We start from the raw sequence: 24,458 nt of genomic DNA on the forward strand, positions 1-24,458 counted from the left end.
CTTTGGATCTCAAAAATTCTTGCTTGACAAGGGTGTGCCTCAGGGCTCGTGTTTGAGCCCCACGCTCTTTAATATATACATGGCTCCTCTTGCAAAAATTGTGCAACCATTCAGCTTCGAGATAGTTTCATACGCCGACGATACACAACTGTTATTCCCAATCGGCTCCAACGCCATCGACTAGAAGGGTGGAATGTTGGCAATCTCGGAGTGGATGAGAGAGCATTGTCTCCAGCTCAACCCGGGGAAAACTGAGCTTATGCTCCTAGGCAGAGCCGCTCAATCCTGGTCACCGAATTGGTGGCCATCAGAGTTGGGTGAAGCTCCTTCCCCTTCCCTCTCAGTAAAAAGTCTGGCAATCCAACTAGACCAAAAACTTACGATGAAAGACAACATCAAGAACATCTCAAGGTCGTGCTACCATAGCCTTCGCCTACTATGAAAAATACTCCTCTATTTACCACTAAAACACCGCAGAACAGTAGTACAGGCTATGGTTGTGAGTCGGCTCAATTATGGGAATGCGTTGCTGGCTGAATTGGGGGAGAAAACGCTTTCCAAACTTCAAGTGATTCAAAATACTACAGCAAGGAAGGTTTTAAACCAACACAAACCGGATGTATGACATTACAACGCATGCTTTTACCACGCATGCCTTTACAACGCGGTTTTTACAACGAAAACCTTTACAACGCATAGCGCTTTGGGGTGCTGGATAGTGAATAGTTTAATTTACTATTCCAACTCCAGTCCCCGTGGACACTAGGGAAGGTGTTGGATAGTAAATTAAACGTATTCCCTATCCTAGAGCGCCCCCCAGCGCAATGCGTTGTAATGGTTTGCTTAGTAAAAGTTGCGTCGTAAAGGCACTGCGTGGTAAAAGTTGCGTTGTAAAGGATGTTTCCCACACAAACCCCCCTTCTCTCTTCCCCTTCTTAGAAAACTGCACTGGCTCCCAGTGAAAAAGAGATCCTTTTTCAAAATCTGCTGCCTCTCCTTTAAAGCTCTTAAAGGGCAAGGCCCCCGTTATCTGCAAAACAAGATATCCAAGCACCTATCCCAATGCAATTTAAGATCTAATTCACTAGCTTTCCTGGAGATCCCTCGCATTCGCGTAAGTCGCACAGGTGGCAGAGCATTCTCCTATATTGCTCCTAAATACTGGAACTCATTACCAGAGACCCTGCGTAATCTACATCTCCTTTGACCTTCAGGAAACTACTAAAAACCTTCTTGTTTTAATTAGGACTTTGTACCCGAGCAAACATTATCCTGATCCGCCTCATGCTAGCCTCCAGGGTAAGCGCTGAGATGCCCCCGGGTGATTCACGCGCTATACAAAAAACCCATTAACATAACATTTAACATAACATGGTGATAAAGTTGGTAGAAGAAACAAGATTTGGGCTCAGATGCAGAGAAGTGTGGAGTCTAATCCTGCATCCTCATATCTGTAGCAGAGTGAGCTCCCAAGTGAACATCCATCCCACCTCAAAGAGGGAAAGGAAGCCACACCGTGATCATGATGGATGACCAGATAAGGCCCTGCACAACATTGGTCCAGGCTATCATCAGGAGAGATTTGTCTGGGACACTCCAACCAGTAAACTCTGATCCTCGGATGCCAGGCACTCAGTACTGCCTACGGCCAAGCCAGTATCATGGGGAGGCAGGGGTTTCGTTTTGGGAACAGCAAAACTATGGAACAGTCCAGACCTTTTGTCATTCCAAAAATCTCTTAAGACTTGGCTCGTCAGTCATTAGAGGAGCATTCTCTTTCATCGTCTTTTCACTCTCAAGAAAACAGCAGCGCCAAGACACCCCAGGGCATTCGAGTGCTATATAAATTTTAAATCAAATCAAACAGCCACTAGAGGGCAATGTCACCCTATTGCACCGGTCCAACTGCACCTTTCACCTGCAGTTGACAGCTTTTACCACAATGTCCTTCTCCAGGGGGTCAAGGTTCCTCTGCCTATCTGGGCAACATCCCTGCGGTGACTCACCAACTAGATACTGTTATGCTGCTCCTATTAAATACAAACCAACTTTGCCAATTCTTATTTCTGTTTGGTAAAGTGTAACAAACCCATTCAAAGAGTTCTCCTGTGCATTAGTGTGGACAGACGGACGGTCATTTTCAATTGTTTTTGTTATAATTTGGTATAACCCTTAGGGTTGTGCCGTGCAGCACTCAACAGCGAGAGTGCTGTTGCATCGTCTGGGGAGCTTCAGGTCCCTCACAAAATAAAACAAGCATTGCCAAAGCCATTGCATTGTTTATTAACCCATGCACCTCACTAAAATACAGACTATCCACAGACACATTGACGTGTCAGGGTGACAAGTAGAAAACATCTCATGCTGATTGTATATCCAAAAAGCAAGTGCAAATGGAGTATGCAAGCTTTTGCATCTTTATTTCATACACATTAGCAAAAAGATTTCATTTTTTATTTATTGATAGTTAGTTTGCAATGCTTTACTATGTTATATGGTTTGTTGATAAATTGAGTCATACATTCAGCCTTACACTGACTCAACCATACGTTCACGAATGCAAACACTTAATCTTGCACTCGTGCACCCATGATCACACAAACAGAGACTATTCCTACTCCAGTTTGTGCAACAGTAGGGAATGTGCTGGATTTTAAATCCAACACCTTTTGCCCCCTACAGCAAGTAGTTGTAACGACTTGCGTTGTAATGGTTTGCGTTGTAACAACGTGGTTGTAGTAAAGACATGCGATATGATTCTATCTAAAACAATAAGTAGGAGAGTAGCAATAGAATCCAGTTTGACATTCAATTCCATTATTCAGGGGTTTTGTGTAATCACTGAAGACAGCAGTTGAGTATTCTGAGTGCTGAGAAACCCATTCAATCTGAGAGCTCCAAAGCTCAATTGATTTTTGTGGTAAACTGTTTTGGTGGCCGATTTTGTGAAGCCGTAATGCCTCAATAGACATTTTTAATGGTCTGAAGATCAGGACTCTCAACCACAGGAGCCATCAACAAAGACTTCTTTGCAGTGTATTAACAACTACTGAGCAGCATTTGAGCGAGATGTGTTTCAGATAACGATCATTTGCATGAGACATTACAAGTATAGTTAGTGGGATTGCAAACCCTCTTTCATTAAAGAATTGCACGCTCAATGATGCTAGAATACAAGGGATACATTTAAAATATTTAGTTAAATTGTTTTAAATCAGAACCTTAGTCTAGTGAACATAATAGGAATTGTATCAATGAAGATAAATAAAATGGTAGCTGCAGCATTCACGTTTGAATAGGAACCGCTCTAAAATGGTTGCAGTGATAAGTTTATAGCAATCCCACCCTTATGTTACTACCTCTGCTTCTTCAAAGCAATAGTATAATTCTATCACAGCAGAAAATAAGACCTATGTTGCATATCAGAGATGGTACACGCCTCCAGAGTTGTTTGAACAATAGGTCTTATGTTCAATGCAGCCACAAGGTCTGCTATTCTTTTTCTCATGAGTCCAGCTGCTCAGTGAGAGAAGGCTAAAGGCCTCCCTTTCTGGTTGCCTTCATCTGGGACCGGAGACATCACTTTATGTGGCCCGGTCCAGAGTTGTGTGACATGAAGATTCCCCTCTATCCTTTGCCCGCTGTGCTAGACCTTTATAACATAAACTCATTGTTGTTAAAAAATCTTGGTATAAAAAATTTACAGAAAGAGGCCTGATGCCTTTTCAATTATGTACGTTTTATCAGTGATCCTTTCTAATAAGAACAGTAAACAAGACGTTCTAGAAACTCCATGAAATCAATAGGAAGCTAATGTCAAATGAAGCCACCAGCCTTCAAAGCAAATACTGCAAACATGTTCACACAATCTTAATGATCACATTACAGAATATGATAATAGAAACTAAATGGGTGTGATATAAATCACATGCATTCAGCATTTTAACAATCCCACATATTCACTTTATGATTGATTCACTGGCACCCGGAGCTCATGCAGGGGAACATCCAAAATGTAGAAGACAAAATAGTCATACAAATTGAGTGCTTTACATTTTCAATGAGAAGCATGAAGTCAACGAGTAACAGGAGAGGAAGCTGGTTTGTGGATGGTTAATTCATTGTGGTGTAGTGGTCTTTAAAGAGGTGAATCCTCAATTCTTTCCTGAATTGGAGCAGCGTTGGGCAGTCCTGATGGATGCAGGAATGTTGTTCGAGATCCTCGGTGCATAGGCTGGGGGTCATGTTTTTTCTATTCCGAGCAACAATCCCTTATCCAGCAATATTTATATCTCAATATGAATATCGCAATAATACTATGTGGTCTTACAAACCGCGTCCTCTGCAAAATATCTTAAGAATCCAGCAGGTCACATCCTCTTCTGCCTGAGATTCGTTTACCATAGTACATCAATCATCCTTGAAGCTTTCCGATGTCTCTCTTTCAATATAATTCAAACAGTCAGGCACGAGGCCCTTTACTCATCAGCATCAGACCAGTAGAACCCTAGTTGTTTTTTCTCCCTCCACCTTGGCATTAGATCCCTCGAGGTTCAAGGCTTGTTTGTTTAGACGGATTGAAGGAGTTTCAGAAAAAAGGTTAAGAGTAACCCTGGGAGTAGTTTGCGTAGTACAGCTACGCGAAATGCACTTCACACTATGTAAGCTACGCAAACTGCGTAGTGCGGTAGGGAAAATGCTGCTTGCACTGATTGCACAGTGCCGGATGCTTGTCCACTCTGTGCAATCATTGCAAACAGCATCTTGCTCAGTCCAAGCAGTCGTTTTCTGCCGCTTGAGTAGATTTGTACTCGAGCGGCAGTTTCTCAACGCAGACTGGTAGTTTCTCATCGCGAGCAGTCGCAAGCATACGCGACCACTCGTAATGAGAAACCTGACCTCCCCACATTGAGAATCTCGCCGGAAGGTTTATTTTCCACGCTCTCGATCGGCAACTAGTCGTTGCTGATCACGAACAAGGAAAAAGTCTCACCGGGATGGTGATTTTGCTCGCTCACGGTCGCCAACTTGATGTTGAGGACCGCGAGCAAGCAAAAAATGGCAGCTACGGTACGCGTTTTTGCACAGTACTACATGCAAATTGCGTACTGCGTAGTAGCACAAACTGTGCACGCTCAGTGAGCGTAGTGTAGTCCTACGCCTAGGGTTAGTTAAGAGCCGCCTATTCTCATCCACCAAGGCCACATAGTAATCCATACACAACCTTACTTTATTTCAAAGCTGTCCCATTCATGCTATTTAAAGAGGAGTTTTCGGCTGATACCTGGGCAGATAAATAAGTGAACTGTGGCTACACAGAGGAGGGGGTGCTGGGAAAATGTGTATAATACAAGGACATTTGAAGGAATTTTAAAAATGCACATTGATTCTGCTTAAGGACCGATAGAAGTTAAGAAAGGCAGTGTTGGTACCTGGCATGTATATGGTTCAACCAATGGACTGACTTGTTGAGTACTCACTAGAGCCTTTATTCTTAATTGTTTTCCTTTTTTGTGTTTTTCCTACAGCTAACAACATACACACCCAGGTAGTGAATTGCTTCATCAATGATCCAGGTCATTGTAACTCCTGAGGTCTCCCTCGCTGACGAGCATGTACGAATCCATGTCACTGGCTTAAAGCCAAACCAGCTGGTGACTCTTCGGGCATCTCTAAAGGATGACAAGGGCTACGAATTCCAGTCCAAGGCATACTATCGAGGGGACGCCGCCGGGGAGGTGGACCTGGAGCGGGCTGAGGCTAGTGGTGGTTCCTACCGAGGGGTGCTTCCAATGGGGCTCTTCTGGGCCCTCAAATCCGTCAAGTCATTCTACAGTCTGACTAAGCGGGATGTTATGGGCAGCCCCTTCCTGATTACCGTGGAAGTTTATGACTCAATACAGACAGCACCTGTCCCTGATGCACTGCCACTGGCTAGCCGAACGGTGGAGAGGTGGTTTGTGGCTCCGGGGGTCCAGCGGATACAAATTACAGAGGGTAGAGTTCGAGGAGCTCTTTTTCTACCTCCAGGTGAGTGACTTTATCCTCAGCGAAGCCTTCCTCTAGTCTTGTCACTTGTATGTATTTATACTTGAGTTATGATACTGGTGAAATTGGAGGGGTGCAAGGATACCTTTTAGTTAATCTATTTACATGCCCAAGACCAGAAAGGGATCATCTGATTTACTATGAAGTTCTTGCTTGGTCGCCATATTTAATTTCTAAAGAACCACCCGATCTGGAACCCAGATGTTATCCCACTGCTCCAGCTTTTGGTCTTCTGTAGGAAGGATTCTATTTTTAGACATGGAATTAGGAGTAGTAAAGCTATACTTATCTATATTTACATATTGTGAAGATCATTATGTACTGGCCGTCATAGATTGACTGTTCTTAACCTCACACCTGTGGACCTTGATGACATCATATACATCAAGGTCCATAAATGTGGGGTTCAGAATAGCAGATCAATACTTGCATATATATGTTTACCTTCTCGATCTACATCTTCAAGGCACATACATGTAGAGTTAAGAATAGTAAATATATGGTTTCCAGTATGTATAAACCTTCTTGCTGTTGTGCTAGTCAATATTTTGTCTAGAAAATTTTTAGGCTGTTTAAAATTCTTATTTCCTCATGCCTTTCCAGATAGTTTTCATTTTCAGTTCTTCTGTTGTCTCTTTCTGTGTCCCAAACTGTCTTCCCATTCTTGGTGTCCTTCGATTTCACCAGCCTCTGCTTTCCTTCTGCAGGAGAGGGTCCTTTCCCCGGTGTGATAGACATGTTTGGTGGAGCTGGCGGCCTGGTGGAGTACCGCAGTGCCCTGTTGGCCAGCTGTGGCTTTGTCTCTCTCTCCTTGGCCTACTTTGGCTATGATGACCTGCCACGCGTCTTGAGCGAGGTTGACCTGGAGTACTTTGAAGAAGCAGCAGAGTTGCTATTAAAGCATACAAAGGTGGGAGCTTGAGCAATGAACCCCTGTCCTCTTGTTTCCAGAATGTTTGAGTGGCTGCTACTTTGCTGTGGTCCCCAGTCTCTGGAACAGTGTTTTGTATTAGTGCCAGTGTTAACAACACCAGCTGTCTCGAAATGGAAGAACATTTAGCCAAAGTCCATTTCCTTTGTGACCATCCTTATATGCAGAGTTTGTCTAGAATCATCCTACGTTAATGGGTGTGGGGCAATTATAACATTGTTTTACTTTTTGGATCACCAGGGAGTCCAGTTCACTTCAGTCTAGTACACTTTCATTGTGTCAACACTGTAAGGTATCCAGGCACAAGTAAGCAATCAAAACCAATTCACTTTCAAAAACAAAAGTCTGTAACCTTTTCTTTAAGAATTGTAGAACTATTATTAGCTTCCTTTCTATTAAATTATTCCATTACTGTGTCCCCACCCTCTGATGCTACATGCATGCTGGCTTGTTGCTACAATTTTGTGGGACTGCTGTTAGTCCCATAGATCTCTGAGTTCTGTTTGGAGTACCTGTGAAATATTGTGCTACAGTTTGCCAAGAGCTGCAGCTAGGTCACCTCATAAACAAAGGAGAGTGCCCTAAATGTAATTGTGGCAGCAATCGGTAGCCAATTTAGCTTCTTCATCATGGGATAACTAGGATCACCTCAGGATACATCATCTTCCACCCTAGCCTAGCAGCCCAGACAGCCAAGAGTTTGTTTTAGATGACCCATTGAATTGAGAATTTAAGTAATCAATGACACACTATGATGCCAAAAGCAGCAGTGGCACTTCTTACTCCCCTATTATTAGTTGGATATTTGTATCTAAGCTGAATACATTGGTGTTTCCTGGGTGGTTGTTTTACCCCCAAATCTCATAGTTGTAACCTCAAATGCTAACTTGATCAGTATTTCACAGATATGTTTCTGCTCTTAAACAACTCCCAGCTAACCTTGGGCGTAGTTTGCGAAGTAACGCTACGCGTAGCTACCCGAAGTGCACTTCCCACTACGCAAACTATGCGTAGCACTACGCGAACTGCGTAGTGCGTTGTACGCGATGATTGTACAGTGCCGGATGCTTATCCGCACTGTGCAATCATTGAAAACGGCACCTTGCACAGTGTGAGCTGTCGTTTTCTGCCGCTCAAGTAGATTTTTACTCGAGCAGGAGCTTTCTCAACGCGGACTGGTAGTTTCTCATCGCGAGCGGTCGCGAGTACACACGACCACTCACAATGAGAAACCTGACCTCCCTGCATTGAGAATCTCACCGGGAGGTTTATTTTCCATGCTCCCGATCAGCAACTTGATGTTGCTGATCGTGAACAAGGAAAAAGTCTCGTCGAGATGTCATTTTGCTTGCTCGCGGTCGCCAACTTGACGTTGAGGACCGCGAGAAAGCAAAAAATGACCGCTGCGCTACCCTACAAGTGTTTCCAATGTGCTGCGTGCAATTCATGTAGTGCGAAGTTGGGCAAACTTCGCAAAATACGAAAGCGTAGCGTAGTGCTTTGCCCAGGCTTACTCGGCAGTAGCATGCCAAACTCCACCACATGAATGGTATCATTAAAGGGAACAAAAACACGTTTATCATTCATATATGTAGTGAAACCCACTCCTTTTACTGGTAACACATAATGAAGGGACATTTTTCATAATGAGTGAGGTCAATGCTTTCCTGTCCTTATAAGCAGTAAATTAATATGAAGCAACCGTCTTGTTGATTGCTGTACATACTAACTGGTGGGTTTGAAATTCTTTTCTGGGTAAATTGAAATGAGTGTTAGCGTCAGTGAAGGGATAAATGAAAACATGGCTGTAGAGGTGTTACACAGTGAAGATGCCTGTTTCTGTTATTTTATGTTTGGATCTTTGTAACGTGAGCGAGAAACAAACACCAAGGTGACTTTGAATGCAGATTTATTACAGAAGCCACATACATTGTAAATAACTCCAGACTGCTCCAGGCATATCTCCAACAATCAAAGTCTGCTCATATAACAACATTCTAAGGAATGCTCAAGTTCATGCAGTCTGTAGTACAACCCTGACAGAACAGAAATAGTAAAGGATCCTACCAACACAAACCCACTAAACAACATCTGCACTTAATGTAATACATTGTTCACTGCATGCTACCTAAATGCTACATTGAGTTTTCTCCCTTTTTTTGAGAGGATCAATAAAAACATCCAATATTAACATTAACAGGTAACAAAAAATAATTATTAGGCTACATTTAATCTCAGTATTAATACAGACACTCTTAATAAATGTAATCTTTCGTTATGACCCTTAGTACATTAACAAAATCGCCATGGTACTCTGTGGAACCTGACACTCCTCCACACACGCGTTTCTTAGAAAGAACCACATGTACAGTTGACCACGCACTTTTACAGTCACTCAACACATTGAGTATACTTAACACAGGAGCCGCTGGTTTTTGTTTTCTGGAAACATGTTGTTCAACAAAATGCACTTCTTTCGATTTCTCTGGGATTTTGGACACCCTGACTACATTCCACCAATTGCATCCATTCGCTCGTATAGCATTGCACACATTCTGCCTACTTTTACTGGATCAGAATATTTTGGGTCACCTTTCTTGACAAAGCTCGATGCTATGATGCGTACCCAATCAACTACAAATCTAGGAATGTCTTAACACATTTTTTAACATCATAATACGTTTTTTGTTTCAATTGAGATTTCTTAACTTATTAGATTGATAAAGAATATGGTTCTTTAAAAGTTTGAACATTCAAGCAGGTCTAAACTGCTTTGCCAGTTTTCTGCCTTTATGAGCTTCAAAGGGAGACACCTCCGTGGTAAATGAGGCAGGATTCTGAGAACCATAACATGGTCTGGACAACAACATTTAAGACACACTTTTTAGCTAACACCCACCGTATGCGTTCTCCTAAGACCCGGTTAAAGCGTTCTATCAGACCATTCATTTGTGGTTGATATAGTGAACTTTCCTTTAAGAATTTCTCAACCTCAACTGTTACAAACTATATACTATTTTCAGAAATCAATTCTTCAGGAAAACCTTAACACATGAAAAATGTCTGTTAGAAATATCACTACAGATTTGGAATTAGATTTACTTACAAATTTTACATGAGGACATTTCGAGTAGTAATCCATAAGAACCTAGGCATAACGTAAATGATGTGGAAGAGAATTGAATGGCCCTACCTGATCAATTCCCTATTTCTTTCAGGGGCCAGAAGTACATTCTATCGGTATCACTATTGGTGTAGATGTTTTAAGTGACTTATCAAAAGTGGCACAAACTGGAAAATCTTTAACTAATTGATCAATTTCTACGTCTACTTGTGGCCACCAATAAGATGCGTGTACCCTTCTTTTAGTTAAAGTGGCACCCAAATGTACCTTGTGTGCTCTTTTTAGAATTACATGCTTAAGGTTCACAGGAGGCATCAGTATATCAGCTCTCGTGAGTAAACCATCCTCTATGGTAAATAGACTGTTTCTCTGGTTAAAGTAATGATTTATGCATAGAGCATGGTTTAAACATAGTCACCTACCTGTCATGGGTATGAGTTGGTGCTGCTTGTTTGCAGTCAGCATGGCTGTTGAGGTGTTTGTGAAGATGTGGTGTCAGCAAAGTATGCTTGTTGCTCGCATTCTTTAAAGTGAGGATGGCATCGGTCACATAGCATCCATAATAGTTGCCCATGTTTGTTTCCACTTTCTTGTGAGTACCTTCCCCCTTTATTCCTTGAGTTTCTGCCAATAATGACACAGACAGCTGTATCCTGTAGGCTTTCATGCCTGAAACGTCTTTGTGCCCAAATGGTGAGTCGCACAAAGACCGCCGCTACTAAACAGGTACAAGACATGAGCTCAGATCCAGGCGAAGCCCTTGGGTAGCATTGATTTTCTTGCAGGTTCTGATGTGGCGACTGCCCTACGCATCCAAAAGCACGTGGTGTGGTTGCCTCTCTCTAGTAGTGGCAGGATGAAATCGCGGGATCATAAACTTTCTCTGAAGGCAATTTGTCCGAATGAGATCGCACACTGCTCGTCCCATCAGCGTGTGACCCCGGAGCATGATGGTCGATGTAGTCGGTATCAGCGGGTGCGCTTCTACCCGAGTGTTGAGTCTTGAGGGTGTTCACTGGTGTGCTTGCCATCCCTGGACACGTGTTTCGCGTTCATTAACGCTCATCAGCAGGGATTAGGCGTGTGCACGGGGTTGCTGCGTGGGCTGCCGAAAATATTCGTAGGTCCAGATACCTCTTAAGGCGCGCAGGTGCGTTGTCTCGAGGTCGTCACCTCCACCGGCTCAAGGGAGCCTGTATAAATAGTTTGTCCGAATGAGGTCGCACACTGCTCGTCCCATCAGCGTGTGACCCCGGAGCATGATGGTCGATGTAGTCGGTATCAGCGGGTGCGCTTCTACCCGAGTGTTGAGTCTTGAGGGTGTTCACTGGTGTGTTTGCCATCCCTGGACACGTGTTTCGCGTTCATTAACGCTCATCAGCAGGGATTAGGCGTTTGCACGGGGTTGCTGCGTGGGCTGCCGAAAATATTCGTAGGTCCAGATACCTCTTAAGGCGTGCAGGTGCGTTGTCTCGAGGTCGTCACCTCCACCGGCTCAAGGGAGCCTGTATAAATAGTTTGTCCGAATGAGGTCGCACACTGCTCGTCCCATCAGCGAGTGACCCCGGAGCATGATGGCCGATGTAGTCGGTATCAGCGGGTGCGCTTCTACCCGAGTGTTGAGTCTTGAGGGTGTTCACTGGTGTGCTTGCCATCCCTGGACACGTGTTTCGTGTTCATTAACGCTCATCAGCAGAGATTAGGTGTGTGCACGGGGTTGCTGCGTGGGCTGCCGAAAATATTCGTAGGTCCAGATACCTCTTAAGGCGCGCAGGTGCGTTGTCTCGAGGTCGTCACCTCCACCGGCTCAAGTTAGCCTGTATAAATAGTTTGTCCGAATGAGGTCGCACACTGCTCGTCCCATCAGCGGTCAGCGGTCCATTGCGATTGCTTCTACAAATTGGCTCCCTTGAGCTTTGGGCCGACGGGCTCCTGGACGACGCACCTGCGTGCCGGTTCTGGCATCGAGGCCTTTGACGGTTGTTTGGCGGCCTTCTCTTCCACCCCTAACTATTTTCTCTACTGATGAGGGAAGTTATCCCAAAACCCGAGCCATGTCTCGGGCGATATCCAAAAACCCGGGACATGTATCTGGTCTAGAGATCATCAGTTCAACAAGTACCTACTTGCACCCACTGGGGTGAACCACTCAAGAACTCCATGTACCAGAGTCCCTAGGGGCGATCCGGAGGAGGGGCTAGCGGTGTGCGGTCCATTGCGATTGCTTCTACAAATTGGCTCCCTTGAGCTTTGGGCCGACGGGCTCCTGGACGACGCACCTGCATGCCGGTTCTGGCATCGAGGCCTTTGACGGTTGTTTGGCGGCCTTCTCTTTCACCCCTAACTATTTTCTCTACTGATGAGGGAAGTTATCCCGAAACCCGAGCCATGTCTCGGGCGATATCCAAAAACCCGGGACATGTATCGGGTCTAGAGATCATCAGTTCAACAAGTACCTACTTGCACCCACTGGGGTGAACCACTCAAGAATTCCATGTACCAGAGTCCCTAAGGGCAATCCGGAGGAGGGGCTAGCGGTGTGCGGTCCATTGCGATTGCTTCTACAAATTGGCTCCCTTGAGCTTTGGGCCGACGGGTTCCTGGACGACGCACCTGTGTGCCGGTTCTGGCATCGAGGCCTTTGACGGTTGTTCGGCGGCCTTCTCTTTCACCCCTAACTATTTTCTCTACTGATGAGGGAAGTTATCCCGAAACCCGAGCCATGTCTCGGGCGATATCCCAAAAACCGGGACATGTATCGGGTCTAGAGATCATCAGTTCAACAAGTACCTACTTGCACCCACTGGGGTGAACCACTCAAGAACTCCATGTACCAGAGTTCCTAGGGGCGATCCGGAGGAGGGGCTAGCGGTGTGCGGTCCATTGCGATTGCTTCTACAAATTGGCTCCCTTGAGCTTTGGGCCGACGGCCTCCTGGACGACGCACCTGCGTGCCGGTTCTGGCATCGAGGCCTTTGACGGTTGTTTGGCGGCCTTCTCTTCCACCCCTAACTATTTTCTCTACTGATGAGGGAAGTTATCCCGAAACCCGAGCCATGTCTCGGGCGATATCCAAAAACCCGGGACATGTATCGGGTCTAGAGATCATCAGTTCAACAAGTACCTACTTGCCACCACTGAGGTGAACCACTCAAGAACTCCATGTAGCAGAGTCCCTAGGGGCGATCCGGAGGAGGGGCTAGCGGTGTGCGGTCCATTGCGATTGCTTCTACAAATTGGCTCCCTTGAGCTTTGGGCCGACGGGCTCCTGGACGACGCACCTGCGTGCCGGTTCTGGCATCGATGCCTTTGACGGTTCTTTGGCGGCCTTCTCTTCCACCCCTAACTATTTTCTCTACTGATGAGGGAAGTTATCCCGAAACCCGAGCCATGTCTCGGGCGATATCCAAAAACCCGGGACATGTATCGGGTCTAGAGATCATCAGTTCAACAAGTACCTACTTGCACCCACTGGGGTGAACCACTCAAGAACTCCATGTACCAGAGTCCCTAGGGGCGATCCGGAGGAGGGGCTAGCGGTGTGCGGTCCATTGCGATTGCTTCTACAAATTGGCTCCCTTGAGCTTTGGGCCGACGGGCTCCTGGACGACGCACCTGCATGCCGGTTCTGGCATCGAGGCCTTTGACGGTTGTTTGGCGGCCTTCTCTTCCACCCCTAACTATTTTCTCTACTGATGAGGGAAGTTATCCCGAAACCCGAGCCATGTCTCGGGCGATATCCAAAAACCCAGGACATGTATCGGGTCTAGAGATCATCAGTTCAACAAGTACCTACTTGCACCCACTGGGGTGAACCACTCAAGAACTCCATGTACCAGAGTCCCTAGGGGCGATCCGGAGGAGGGGCTAGCGGTGTGCGGTCCATTGCGATTGCTTCTACAAATTGGCTCCCTTGAGCTTTGGGCCGACGGGCTCCTGGACGACGCACCTGCGTGCCGGTTCTGGCATTGATGCCTTTAACGGTTGTTTGGCTGCCTTCTCTTTCACCCCTAACTATTTTCTCTACTGATGAGGGAAGTTATCCCAAAACCCGAGCCATGTCTCGGGCGATATCCAAAAACCCGGGACATGTATAGAGATCATCTCGGGCGATATCCAAAAACCCGGGACATGTATAGAGATCATCAGTTCAACAAGTACCTACTTGCACCCACTGGGATGAACGACTCAAGAACTCCATGTACCAGAGTCCCTAGGGGCGATACGGAGGAGGGGCTAGCAGTGTGCGGTCCATTGCGATTGCTTCTACAAATTGGCTCCCTTGAGCTTTGGGCCGACGGGCTCCTGGACGACGCACCTGCGTGCCGGTTCTGGCATCGAGGCCTTTGACGGTTGTTCGGCAGCCTTCTCTTCCACCCCTAACTATTTTCTCTACTGATGAGGGAAGTTATCCCAAAACCCGAGCCATGTATCGAGCGATATTCAAAAACCCGGGACATGTATCGGGTCTAGAGATCATCAGTTCAACAAGTACCTACTTGCACCCACTGGGGTGAACCACTCAAGAACTACATGTGCCAGAGTCCCTAGGGGCGATCCGGATGAGGGGCTAGCGGTGTGCAGTCCATTGCGATTGCTTCTACAAATTTGCTCCCTTGAGCTTTGGGCCGACGGGCTCCTGGACGACGCACCTGCGTGCCGGTTCTGGCATCGAGGCCTTTGACGGTTGTTTGGCGGCCTTCTCTTCCACCCCTAACTATTTTCTCTACTGATGAGGGAAGTTATCCCGAAACCCGAGCCATTCTCGGGCGATATTCAAACACCCGGGACATGTATCGGGTCTAGAGATCATCAGTTCAACAAGTACCTACTTGCACCCACTGGGGTGAACCACTCAAGAACTCCATGTACCAGAGTCCCTAGGGGCGATCCGGAGGAGGGGCTAGCGGTGTGCGGTCCATTGCGATTGCTTCTTTCTCTGAAGGCAACAATGCCCACGAAACCCAGAATTTTGTAGATAAAATCTTGTTGGTACTTCTCAGAATCCTGAGACATGTCACTTCCTTTGATTTTTTTCTTTAATGCTCATTTTGATTACGTTCTTAAAGTAAGACGTAGCTGCTTTCTCATATGAGTTTTAATGGAGCCGCACATGAACCTTCTTATTAGGAAGAACAGTATTATATATTTTGCAGGTGGAAAAAAGCTCTTCCCTGAATCCTACCTGCTTCAACCTCCTTCCGGCATCCTCCAACATTGGTAGTGTCGACCATATTTTTGTGTGGCAGCTCCTTAAATCTTCCTCCCGCATAAAAAATTTGTTTTTATGAAATGTCTACTTTTGCCTATTTTTCATGTGAAAATTTAAACTTCTTGTTTGTATTTTTACTTCGATAAAGTAAAGAGAATATGATTGTTTATTTCTTGCAGCACTGTCTAAAGATGTCAATTAAGCTATCAAGTTGCACTATAAACAATAGCTATTGGAACCAATGTATTGGTGAAAGAATTTGTGATGTCCACCATCATCAAAGATTGATTAAATTAAGCAATTCTGCTTGTAGTCTGTCAATATATTGTTTTAGAGATTGAGTGGCTAAAATTCCAGTCAATAAAATGTAATTGCTTGAATTTTTTAAACACATTCCATCATCACTGGATGCACAAACCAGTTTCTTTTTCTTTTTACGGTGATCTGGAATTTCTTTGTAGTCATCAAGCTTGTGCGTTGTGCTTATGTTCAGCACACCCTATATTTCGTGGTTGATTTGTCTTTTTTGCTAAAAGTTGGTGCTTCCTGTTACTTCTACCACTAATTTCCAAATTGTGACTATTTTTCTCGCTTAGGTACTAGGTCCTGGCATTGGAGTATTAGCAGTCTCGAAAGGTGCAGAGATTGCCTTGACTATGGCTGCTTTCCTAAAGAAGGTGAAGGCAACAGTGTGCATTAATGGACCCAGCAGTATGAATGGAACCCCGTACCACTATAAAGACCTGCACATGCCTTGCGCGCCATACCGCACTGAAAGGATTTGCTGGACTGATTTTGGAGCTGTTGATGTCTCCCACTTGCTGGTGGACCCTCGAGATCCTGAGTGCCAGAACTGCTTGATCCCTGTTGAGAGAGCTGAGGGTTACATTCTTTTTATTGCCGGCTGTGAAGACAGGAACTTGAATAGCAAGGTGTATGCTGAGGTGGCAATGGAGCGGCTGAGGAAGCATGGAAGAAAAAATGGTCGCGTTCTGTTTTACCCAGGTGCTGGCCACCTGATCGAGCCACCGTGTCTGCCATTGTGCAGAATGTCACATGTCACAAACTTTGCCGAGCCCATGTTCTGGGGAGGGGAGTTGGTGGCTCACGCTAAAGCACAGGAACATTTGTGGTCGGAGATCCAAAGGTTCTTTAAGTTGCACTTGGGACACGGTCCTCTGGAAGTCAGCAAACTCTAAACCTCTTACCATCCCACCCTCAAGAAGATTACTATACATTATTCAAAATGATAGAGCTGGAAAAGAAGAGCTAGAGGTTATTTTAGGAAATTTGGGATTATGTGAAGGTGGGCGAAGAGTTTTGAGAAGCAGAGGCAGATTTCTAAGATAGACGAAGAAATTGCAGATTAGGTGCTAAATGAAATATTGGACAACATTCAATCAAAACATGCTTGTCCCACAAAAGGTGGAGGCCTTTCTGGGACTTCTGCCAGTTGGAAGTCAACTGTTCCCACGATCTTGACTATGGTGTCTAAAATCATCACTATTAAGCCAAAATCCTTATATGAAATTGTTGCTTCCGATGCAAAAAATATTCACCCTCCGGACCTCCTCCTCCTTTCATGCAAGAAATGACTGATAGCAAATTCTGTGTCATAGAAACCTCTTGAAGTACGAAATAGATAAGTAGATTAGGCCCAGAGCAGATTTTTACACTGGAATGAGGCATATCTTCAGGGAACTTAAAGGTTTTTGGGTGATCAGTTTACGGAAGACATATTGGCTGGTGGGTGAAGGGAATCTAATACCACTATAGGATTAATGAAGTACATCAGCCTGTGGTCTTGAGGTCTGATTAGCATGTTGTATCAACTGTAAAGATCAGAAATATTATAGTGAGCAATGAAGATTTTCCGCTAGTAAACTAAAATAATGTAGACAGGTTTTCTGTGATATAGGAATATTCGGTACTGTTAGTAGAATGTAATGCCAAAGGTTGTATTCTCTCCCCTTTGAAAACAGTAATGATACCTAACCTTTATGGGGCCAGAAAGGGATACCGACTGAAGGTAGAATTTAGCCACATAACATCTTACTTGGGGTTTTGTATAGCATCAATTAACCAGATAAAGTGTTGTGTTGATAAGGGGTGTAAACCATAGTTCTGGTAATACCTTTCTCATGAATGGAGAAGAGCCAAGCTTTTTCTTGAGTTACAACAGTTTTATCATGCATCAATTATGGACAGGAAACGAGGTCCATAGCGATAGTGTCAGTACTGGGAATATCCGCCACACCTTCTGTTCTGAAATTGAGCAGAATGTGGATAGGAGACCTGAGGTTCCCAAGCAGTAGAAATAGTAGAAGGGAGCTACGGAGAATATTTGGAGCTGAGATAGAGGCTTCTCATCCATTTGGCCAAATAGTTTTTGATGCCTTGGAAGTAATGTGTTGTGCAAGACAAGGCTTTTCTGTGACCAAGACACATACCATGATGGCTGATGCCGCCAGGTGTTTTATCTCGTCTTGATTGGTAGGGTATTCTAGTCTGTAAGACATGGAAGGTACATGAGAGAGACCACCATCGAGCTCTTTTAGGTGTGATTTAATTCGAAGTCAATTTTTTTTTATCTAGGTTCCTGACCATTCTCCAGACACGGTGAATGAACCCTTACTTGCTCCACAGTAGACATTGGGCCAGATATCAAATCCCAATAACATAACATATCATTCACCTAGACATCTTAACTAATGAGTTAACCCAGAACTTCTACATAGTTAAATCCTTTCTCTCTTCCTCTTGAAGGTCTTCTTCAGTCCACCCCTTGAAATAAATGTTTAAGCAATTTATTATATGACTAAAATTGAAAATGCCTGGAAGCCTTTAGTAGATGGAGATGAAATGTCTTTCAAATTTAAGGGCAGATAGTTTAGACAATGGCCATACAACAGATGGAAGGGAAAAGCACATGTATGTGTTCAAGAAAACAATATTATAAAATATAAAAGTTTCTCTCTCTGGCTATTCTGTGATTACTCACATTTGCAATGCATCTTCGGCTCACAGAGCCTGCATTCTCTGGCAGTCTTAACCTCCTCCTCGACTTGAAACTTCTGTGTACAGTTTGCCAATCTCAGTCCTTCAAGTTCTTGGAACTCTCTCCCAACTGAAACCCACTTCAACTCTCTTCTGCCCACTGTAATGGCCACTGCTAAAGATCGGCCTAACAAACCTATGGGTCTATCATCTGAAAATCTAATCAGAAATACATATTGTATCTCAGCAACACATTGGTATGCTGAAAGAAAATCAGAGACAAGGATTCTGACTCAAGGCGTCATACAGAAGATGGTTAACCCTGTGTTAGCAGAGTGAATAACTATGTTTGGATTCCCATCGACATCATGTGTGATCAATATTATCATATGGTCCTCCGTCCTGGGTCTTGTGTCTCTAGATCACCGAGACAGCTGTAGTACCCTCTACGGACTCATAGTTCACATGTGCCAACATTTGGACAACCATAAGAATCTGATCTGACGGGTAAGTGCAGTGCAAAAAAGGAAAAGTGCGTGAAATTTAAAATAGGATAGAGAATCTCATTATAATTTTTATTCAGCCAAGACCTCTTCCTAATTAAAACCAAGAACAGCGCAAAACATTACTACTGCAGTTTAACAAATATCTGCATAGGGGCCAACATGTTTCAGCCTTAGCGGGAAATGAACCCTAGGCTTTCTTCAGGGCCTCTGTTCTCATATCAATGCGACTGCAAAACTAGTGTTGGTGAAAAACTCAATTAAGAAGAAAATATTGCTATGATATATTTCTAACAGTAAAGGATATAAGTCTCCATAAACTGTAACTTCACTCCTCCTGCACCTGGTACCTCTGTTGGATCCAGTATGCCCGGGGAAGAGACCTCAGCTCGTCCTGGACCTGGCTCAGGCGTAGTGAGACCCGCTCTGTCCGGCGTTGCCTCTGGCCGTAGCTGAGACAGGGGGAGGCCTAGGGTTCATTTCCCGCTAAGCAAAGAAACTCACCCTTCATGTGCTGAGCCCGAAAGCCTCAGCTTCCTTCAAGACATTCGACCGCTGTTCCCAAAATGTGATGCCCCGGCTGGCACGCATGTAGACAGTCGCCGGTCGCCCGACCCTCTGGAGGACGTTTTTTCTCAACTTCCTTGACTCGGGCCATGACATCCAGGAGGCGCCGCCGACGGGACCACTTTCTTCTTGCCTCGCGCCGCCCTTCTTTTTTCGCTTTCTTTGACCTGCAGCAAATAAAGAAAAACAAGCATTTACAATGCAATGGTTTCGCCTTTGGAAAAGTTTGAGCTATTGGCATTGTAAATGACAAAATTTGTATTTATGTGTTGGTTTTGAAACAGATAAATAAATGGCATTGTCATTTACATTGCCATTAGCTTAATCTCTCGCAAATGTGAGACCTATTGTACCCTACGGACGAGCTCAGCAGACAGCAATTACTACCACACACACCCAGAGCCAGCCACACACACACACACACACACACACACCCAGAGCCAGCCCCACACACACACACACACCCAGAGCCAGCCACACACACACACACCCAGAGCCAGCCACACACACACACACACCCAGAGCCAGCCACACACACACACCCCCCCAGAGCCAGCCACACACACACACACCCCCAGAGCCAGCCACACACACACACACACCCAGAGCCACACACACACACACCCAGAGCCACACACACACCCAGAGCCACACACACACACCCAGAGCCACACACACACACACAGAGCTACACACACACACCCAGAGCTACACACACACACCCAGAGCTACACACACACCCAGAGCTACACACACACACCCAGAGCCACACACACACTCCGGGGGCAGGGAAAAAAGTACAGCGAGGGGGCAGGGAAGCAAGCACAGCGAGGGGTTTTAGGCTATGTAAGATACACTATAGGGTAGCTTTTCCTCAACACATTATCTAGAAACATGACTTGCCCCTGTGTCACTGTGATGAAGTTTCCACACAAAGCACAAGTCACTTTATACTGTTTTGCCCCTTATAGACTGATTAGAGGCAAGATTATTTAATTTCTGTTTCAAAGACATAATCTGGTGTACTAAGGCGAAACTCTTCTGATGGTTAAACAAATACACGTTTTGAATTCTAAAGACATCTTATCATATTCTAACATGATGTTTGTGGAATGATTTGCGTGCCACCTATTTTCAAACCTCGGCTCGTTCCAGGGCTCTTCGAGACAGAGCCGAGCCTTGGCTCGACTCTCCCTAATAATTTGTTGCCCCGTAGACCCCAATCTGTACGAATATATAAAAGATGAGCATGTTCCACATTGACTCAAAGTCGCGTTGTTGGAATCAACGACCCCCTATAGAGATTCTGTAATGTCACGCTGTCCCTTTATCCCAGTCTCCGTCCTATGCGCATGCCTCCGTGCTCCCCGCAGCGCCTCTCCCTGCCCTTGACTCTGCCTGGCTCTTACCTGCCTTGGGCCGGGCGCAGCAGCACTGCCCGGCGGCGGCGCCCCGGAGCTGTATCCTGCCCATCGGCTCTCCCGCAGCAGGACTGGAGCTGGTGCCGGCTTCCATCCTGGAGTGAGGGCGGGATCAGGGGCTCAGACCGTGCCCCCTCCCTCCCCCCTCCGGCCATCCCAACTCCTCAGCGCTGCCTGGGAATCAGCAATGCAGTGGAGCCGCCGACGGGAGCGCCCTGGAGAGGGGCAGAGACTGGCGCGGGGGTGGGGGGGGCAGAGAAAGGGGGGAGTGGGTCGAAGAGGAGAAGCACAGGCTCTTGAACAATTGGGGCACAGTGATCGCACCGTGCGAGCAGGAGGGTATAAAGAGAGGAGGCGCGGCATGCAGAGGTAAAGGGGCGCCATAGAGGGGTGACAGCAGCGCCACTTGAGGTGAAAGCAGAGGTCAACGTGGGGGGCTATTATAGAAAAGCAGGAAGGGGGAGGACGGGGTGTTGGGTATGGAGCAGGAAAAGGCAGGTAGGGTAAGAGAAAGGTAAGCGGAGGAGGGAACTGCTCGAGGTAGTGGCAAGGTCAAAGTTCATGGAGAGTTGGGAGAAAAGGAGCGAAGGCAGAAAGTGTGGAAGGGAATGGGGAGATTGGGGGGTATTTTTATTTAGGGAAAGGACATGAAAAGGAAAGTAAAACGAGATTGTAATTCAAGGTGTGTCACAGAAAAGCAGCATTTTGAGAGGTGGAGGTGAGCAGGGAGGTACGGGGGGCGTGAAAGACACCTTGAAAGAGGAGAGGTACAGTACAGGAAGGAGGTGAAGAAACGGCGAGCGTAAATCAGTGGGAAGAAATCGCGGCAGAAGAGGAGAGAATGTAACAGAAAATACTGGAGAGTAGAGGCAAGGGGGGAGGTGGAGGGGACACACTACGCAGCAGAAATTGAGAGAAACGGAGCAGAGAAGGAGGCAGGAGCAGGACAAGGTAGAGGAGAGAAACCCCGAAGGAGGGCACGAACGGAGAGCGAGAGCCCTTGGGGTGAAATACATGGATGGAATAAAATAGGACAAGACGAGAGGGCAGTGTAGGGACATTGGCACACTCACGAAAGATAAAAGATAACGCATAGGTAGTAGGCCAAAGGCGGTGTGTTTTATGCGTTTCTATGGAAACGAGAACCGCGGAGTGACTGACCCACTGGAGGGCGCTGGCACTCGAGCTCCTTCGCGCCGGCCGTTCTTGCCCCCCCCCTTGTCTCTTGGCATCATCCTGTGGCACTTATGATGTTTAGATGTATCTGCCCAGTAACTCTTGCAGTATGTACACAGAAGTGAAAATTAGTACAAACAACTGAGCACAGCAAACAAAGGGGTATAATACAAGACGTAGAGGAAAGATGTTAGGGCTGGCAGGAATAGAGTGTTTAGACAGCAGCAGTCTCGTACCAGAGGGAAAAGGTTGGCACTGTCCACCGCTGGTTTACCAAAGAAGACAAGGGGTAGTCACAGGCAAGGTGACGTAAAAAAAGGTCATCTTCGGAGGGAGAGCATTGCGAAATTACGCTGGGGCAAGATGTTGCAGCACCCTTCTTCTCTGTAGTCAGACTGAGTGGCCCTAAACTCGTATAACCGACCTTAGCAATAACAAGTCAAAGGTACCTGTTCTCAGACCGTGAAGCAGCTACCCTATTTGGAGATCCTAAAATACCTAGGACAGAAGAGCCAAAATACATATAGTTACTGTGCATATTACCTAGCAAGGAATCAGCAGTACATGTGGTGAGGAAACTCATGCCAAATGCAGCGAAAGGTTTGTCATATTTTGTTGCGTCGGTAGAGCTGGGAACGCAAAACAAATTCTATAATAAAAAAAACAACAGTGCCAGTACAAATTAGTAGTGTTCTCTCGCTGTCCCATGTTAGGTGCGAAGAGTCCTACCCGCTTTATACAATATTTATATAGGAAAAAGCAAAGCCCGATGTGGGCTACAGCAGAGATATACAATTGCCAAGCCGTTGTTTTTAAAGCCGAATCGTTAAATTTTGACTTTAAGAATCTATCCTTCTTTCCATGCACGAACACAATAGTTGCCAAAAACCCACACCACAGTCCAACCCATGCTTTTTCAGTCAGCAGCACTTTGTATACTGGTTTGTAGGGTCATACATATTCCTTTTTTTTTGCTGTGCTAGGAATTTTCGTTTCATATTATTTTACAGGCATTTATTATTTTCAGTGTGCCTCGCTGTGGCTGTAAAAGGCGACTTCCCTGTATAGTGCAATCGTGATAGTCTTCTCTATCCCCTTCGCAATTTCCCCGTGTATGCTCCTAATTGATGGCGATCTTATGTATATTTACTTTCAGCTTTTGTAAAGTGGCGTGTGCTCTTCAGGCTCTGCCCGGTTCCTTCTAGTCGCGTCTAGATCTTTGCCACCGATACTGTTGGGCTATGTTCTCCTATGCCACTGTTGTGTAAACACCACTTCGTTTGCTCTTTATTCCTGTCAATACTTCATGCTATTGCTGTTTTCAAAAGTTAATGCATTTTGATATACATCACCTTTTCTTCCTCTGACCCTTCACTGTACACGCCTTTTTTCTACTTAAAGCACCTTTGCTGTTAGTCTGTTTTCAATGTCTTTTTCTGTGACAGTCTTGTTTTCAGCTGCCTTAACCAGTGCCCTGTTAGACTGCCAGTGCCCATGTCGGTGCCATTTAAACGATAGGCTCTCTACAGTCCCGTCTGCTGCTTACCCCTTCTCTGGCTCGCCATGAGCTGACCTCCGTACAGCACTGTCCGCAGCCTTGGTCCAACCCTGCACAACACACGACCCAGGGGCGTCGCCATTTTGGAATCAGAAACGCTGGGCATAGGGAAAAAAACACACACAAAAAACAAGCACCTACGAGGACACGGGGGGGCGGGAGAGGACACGGACGGCGGGAGGGGGGCGGGAGAGAACACGGACGGCGGGAGGGGGGCGGGAGAGAACACGGACGGCGGGAGGGGGCGGGAGAGGACACGGACGGCGGGAGGGGGGCGGGAGAGGACACGGACGGCGGGAGGGGGGCGGGAGAGGACACGGACGGCGGGAGGGGGGCGGGAGAGGACACGGATGGCGGGAGGGGGGCGGGAGAGGACACGGACGGCGGGAGGGGGGCGGGAGAGAACACGGACGGCGGGAGGGGGGCGGGAGAGAACACGGACGGCGGGAGGGGGCGGGAGAGGACACGGACGGCGGGAGGGGGGCGGGAGAGGACACGGACGGCGAGAGGGGGGCGGGAGAGGACACGGACGGCGGGAGGGGGGCGGGAGAGGACACGGATGGCGGGAGGGGGGCGGGAGAGGACACGGACGGCGGGAGGGGGGCGGGAGAGGACACGGACGGCGGGAGAGGACACGAACGGCGGGAGAGGACGCGGACGGCGGGAGGGGGGGAAGGATCACGGCTCACACACATTTCTAAACAAAATGCTCCTTACCTGATCGCCTCGTGGGAACTCGAATCTTGCAGCCAACTCCAACAACAGACATTTAGCAAAAGAAGAAAACAGGCGGACTCCCAAAAAAAAATAACACCCACCCACCACCGTGATGACGAACAGAAGTGGGTGGAGAGGGAAAAAATGTCGGGAACGCCCCCGAATCTGGTCCGGCCTTGACGGACAGATCTCTGTTCCAATGGC

The 24,458-nt window shown here is 46.4% G+C and overlaps 1 protein-coding gene across 1 annotated transcript in view; it reads left to right on the forward strand.

The window, feature by feature from the left end:
- The window catches only part of LOC144805256 (acyl-coenzyme A amino acid N-acyltransferase 1-like), a 205,645-nt gene extending 186,081 nt beyond the window's left edge, over window positions 1-19,564 (forward strand). The window contains exons 3-5 of the mRNA XM_078671952.1: window positions 5,529-6,030; window positions 6,756-6,958; window positions 15,912-19,564. Of these exons, the coding sequence (XP_078528078.1) occupies window positions 5,568-6,030; window positions 6,756-6,958; window positions 15,912-16,514 (1,269 nt within the window). The 5' untranslated portion in view covers window positions 5,529-5,567 and the 3' untranslated portion in view covers window positions 16,515-19,564. The remainder of the gene's footprint in view (window positions 1-5,528; window positions 6,031-6,755; window positions 6,959-15,911) is intronic.
- The last annotated feature ends 4,894 nt before the right edge of the window (window positions 19,565-24,458 follow it).

This window comes from Lissotriton helveticus, chromosome 1_2 (genome assembly GCF_964261635.1).
Source record: "Lissotriton helveticus chromosome 1_2, aLisHel1.1, whole genome shotgun sequence".
NCBI classification, from domain to species: domain Eukaryota; kingdom Metazoa; phylum Chordata; class Amphibia; order Caudata; family Salamandridae; genus Lissotriton; species Lissotriton helveticus.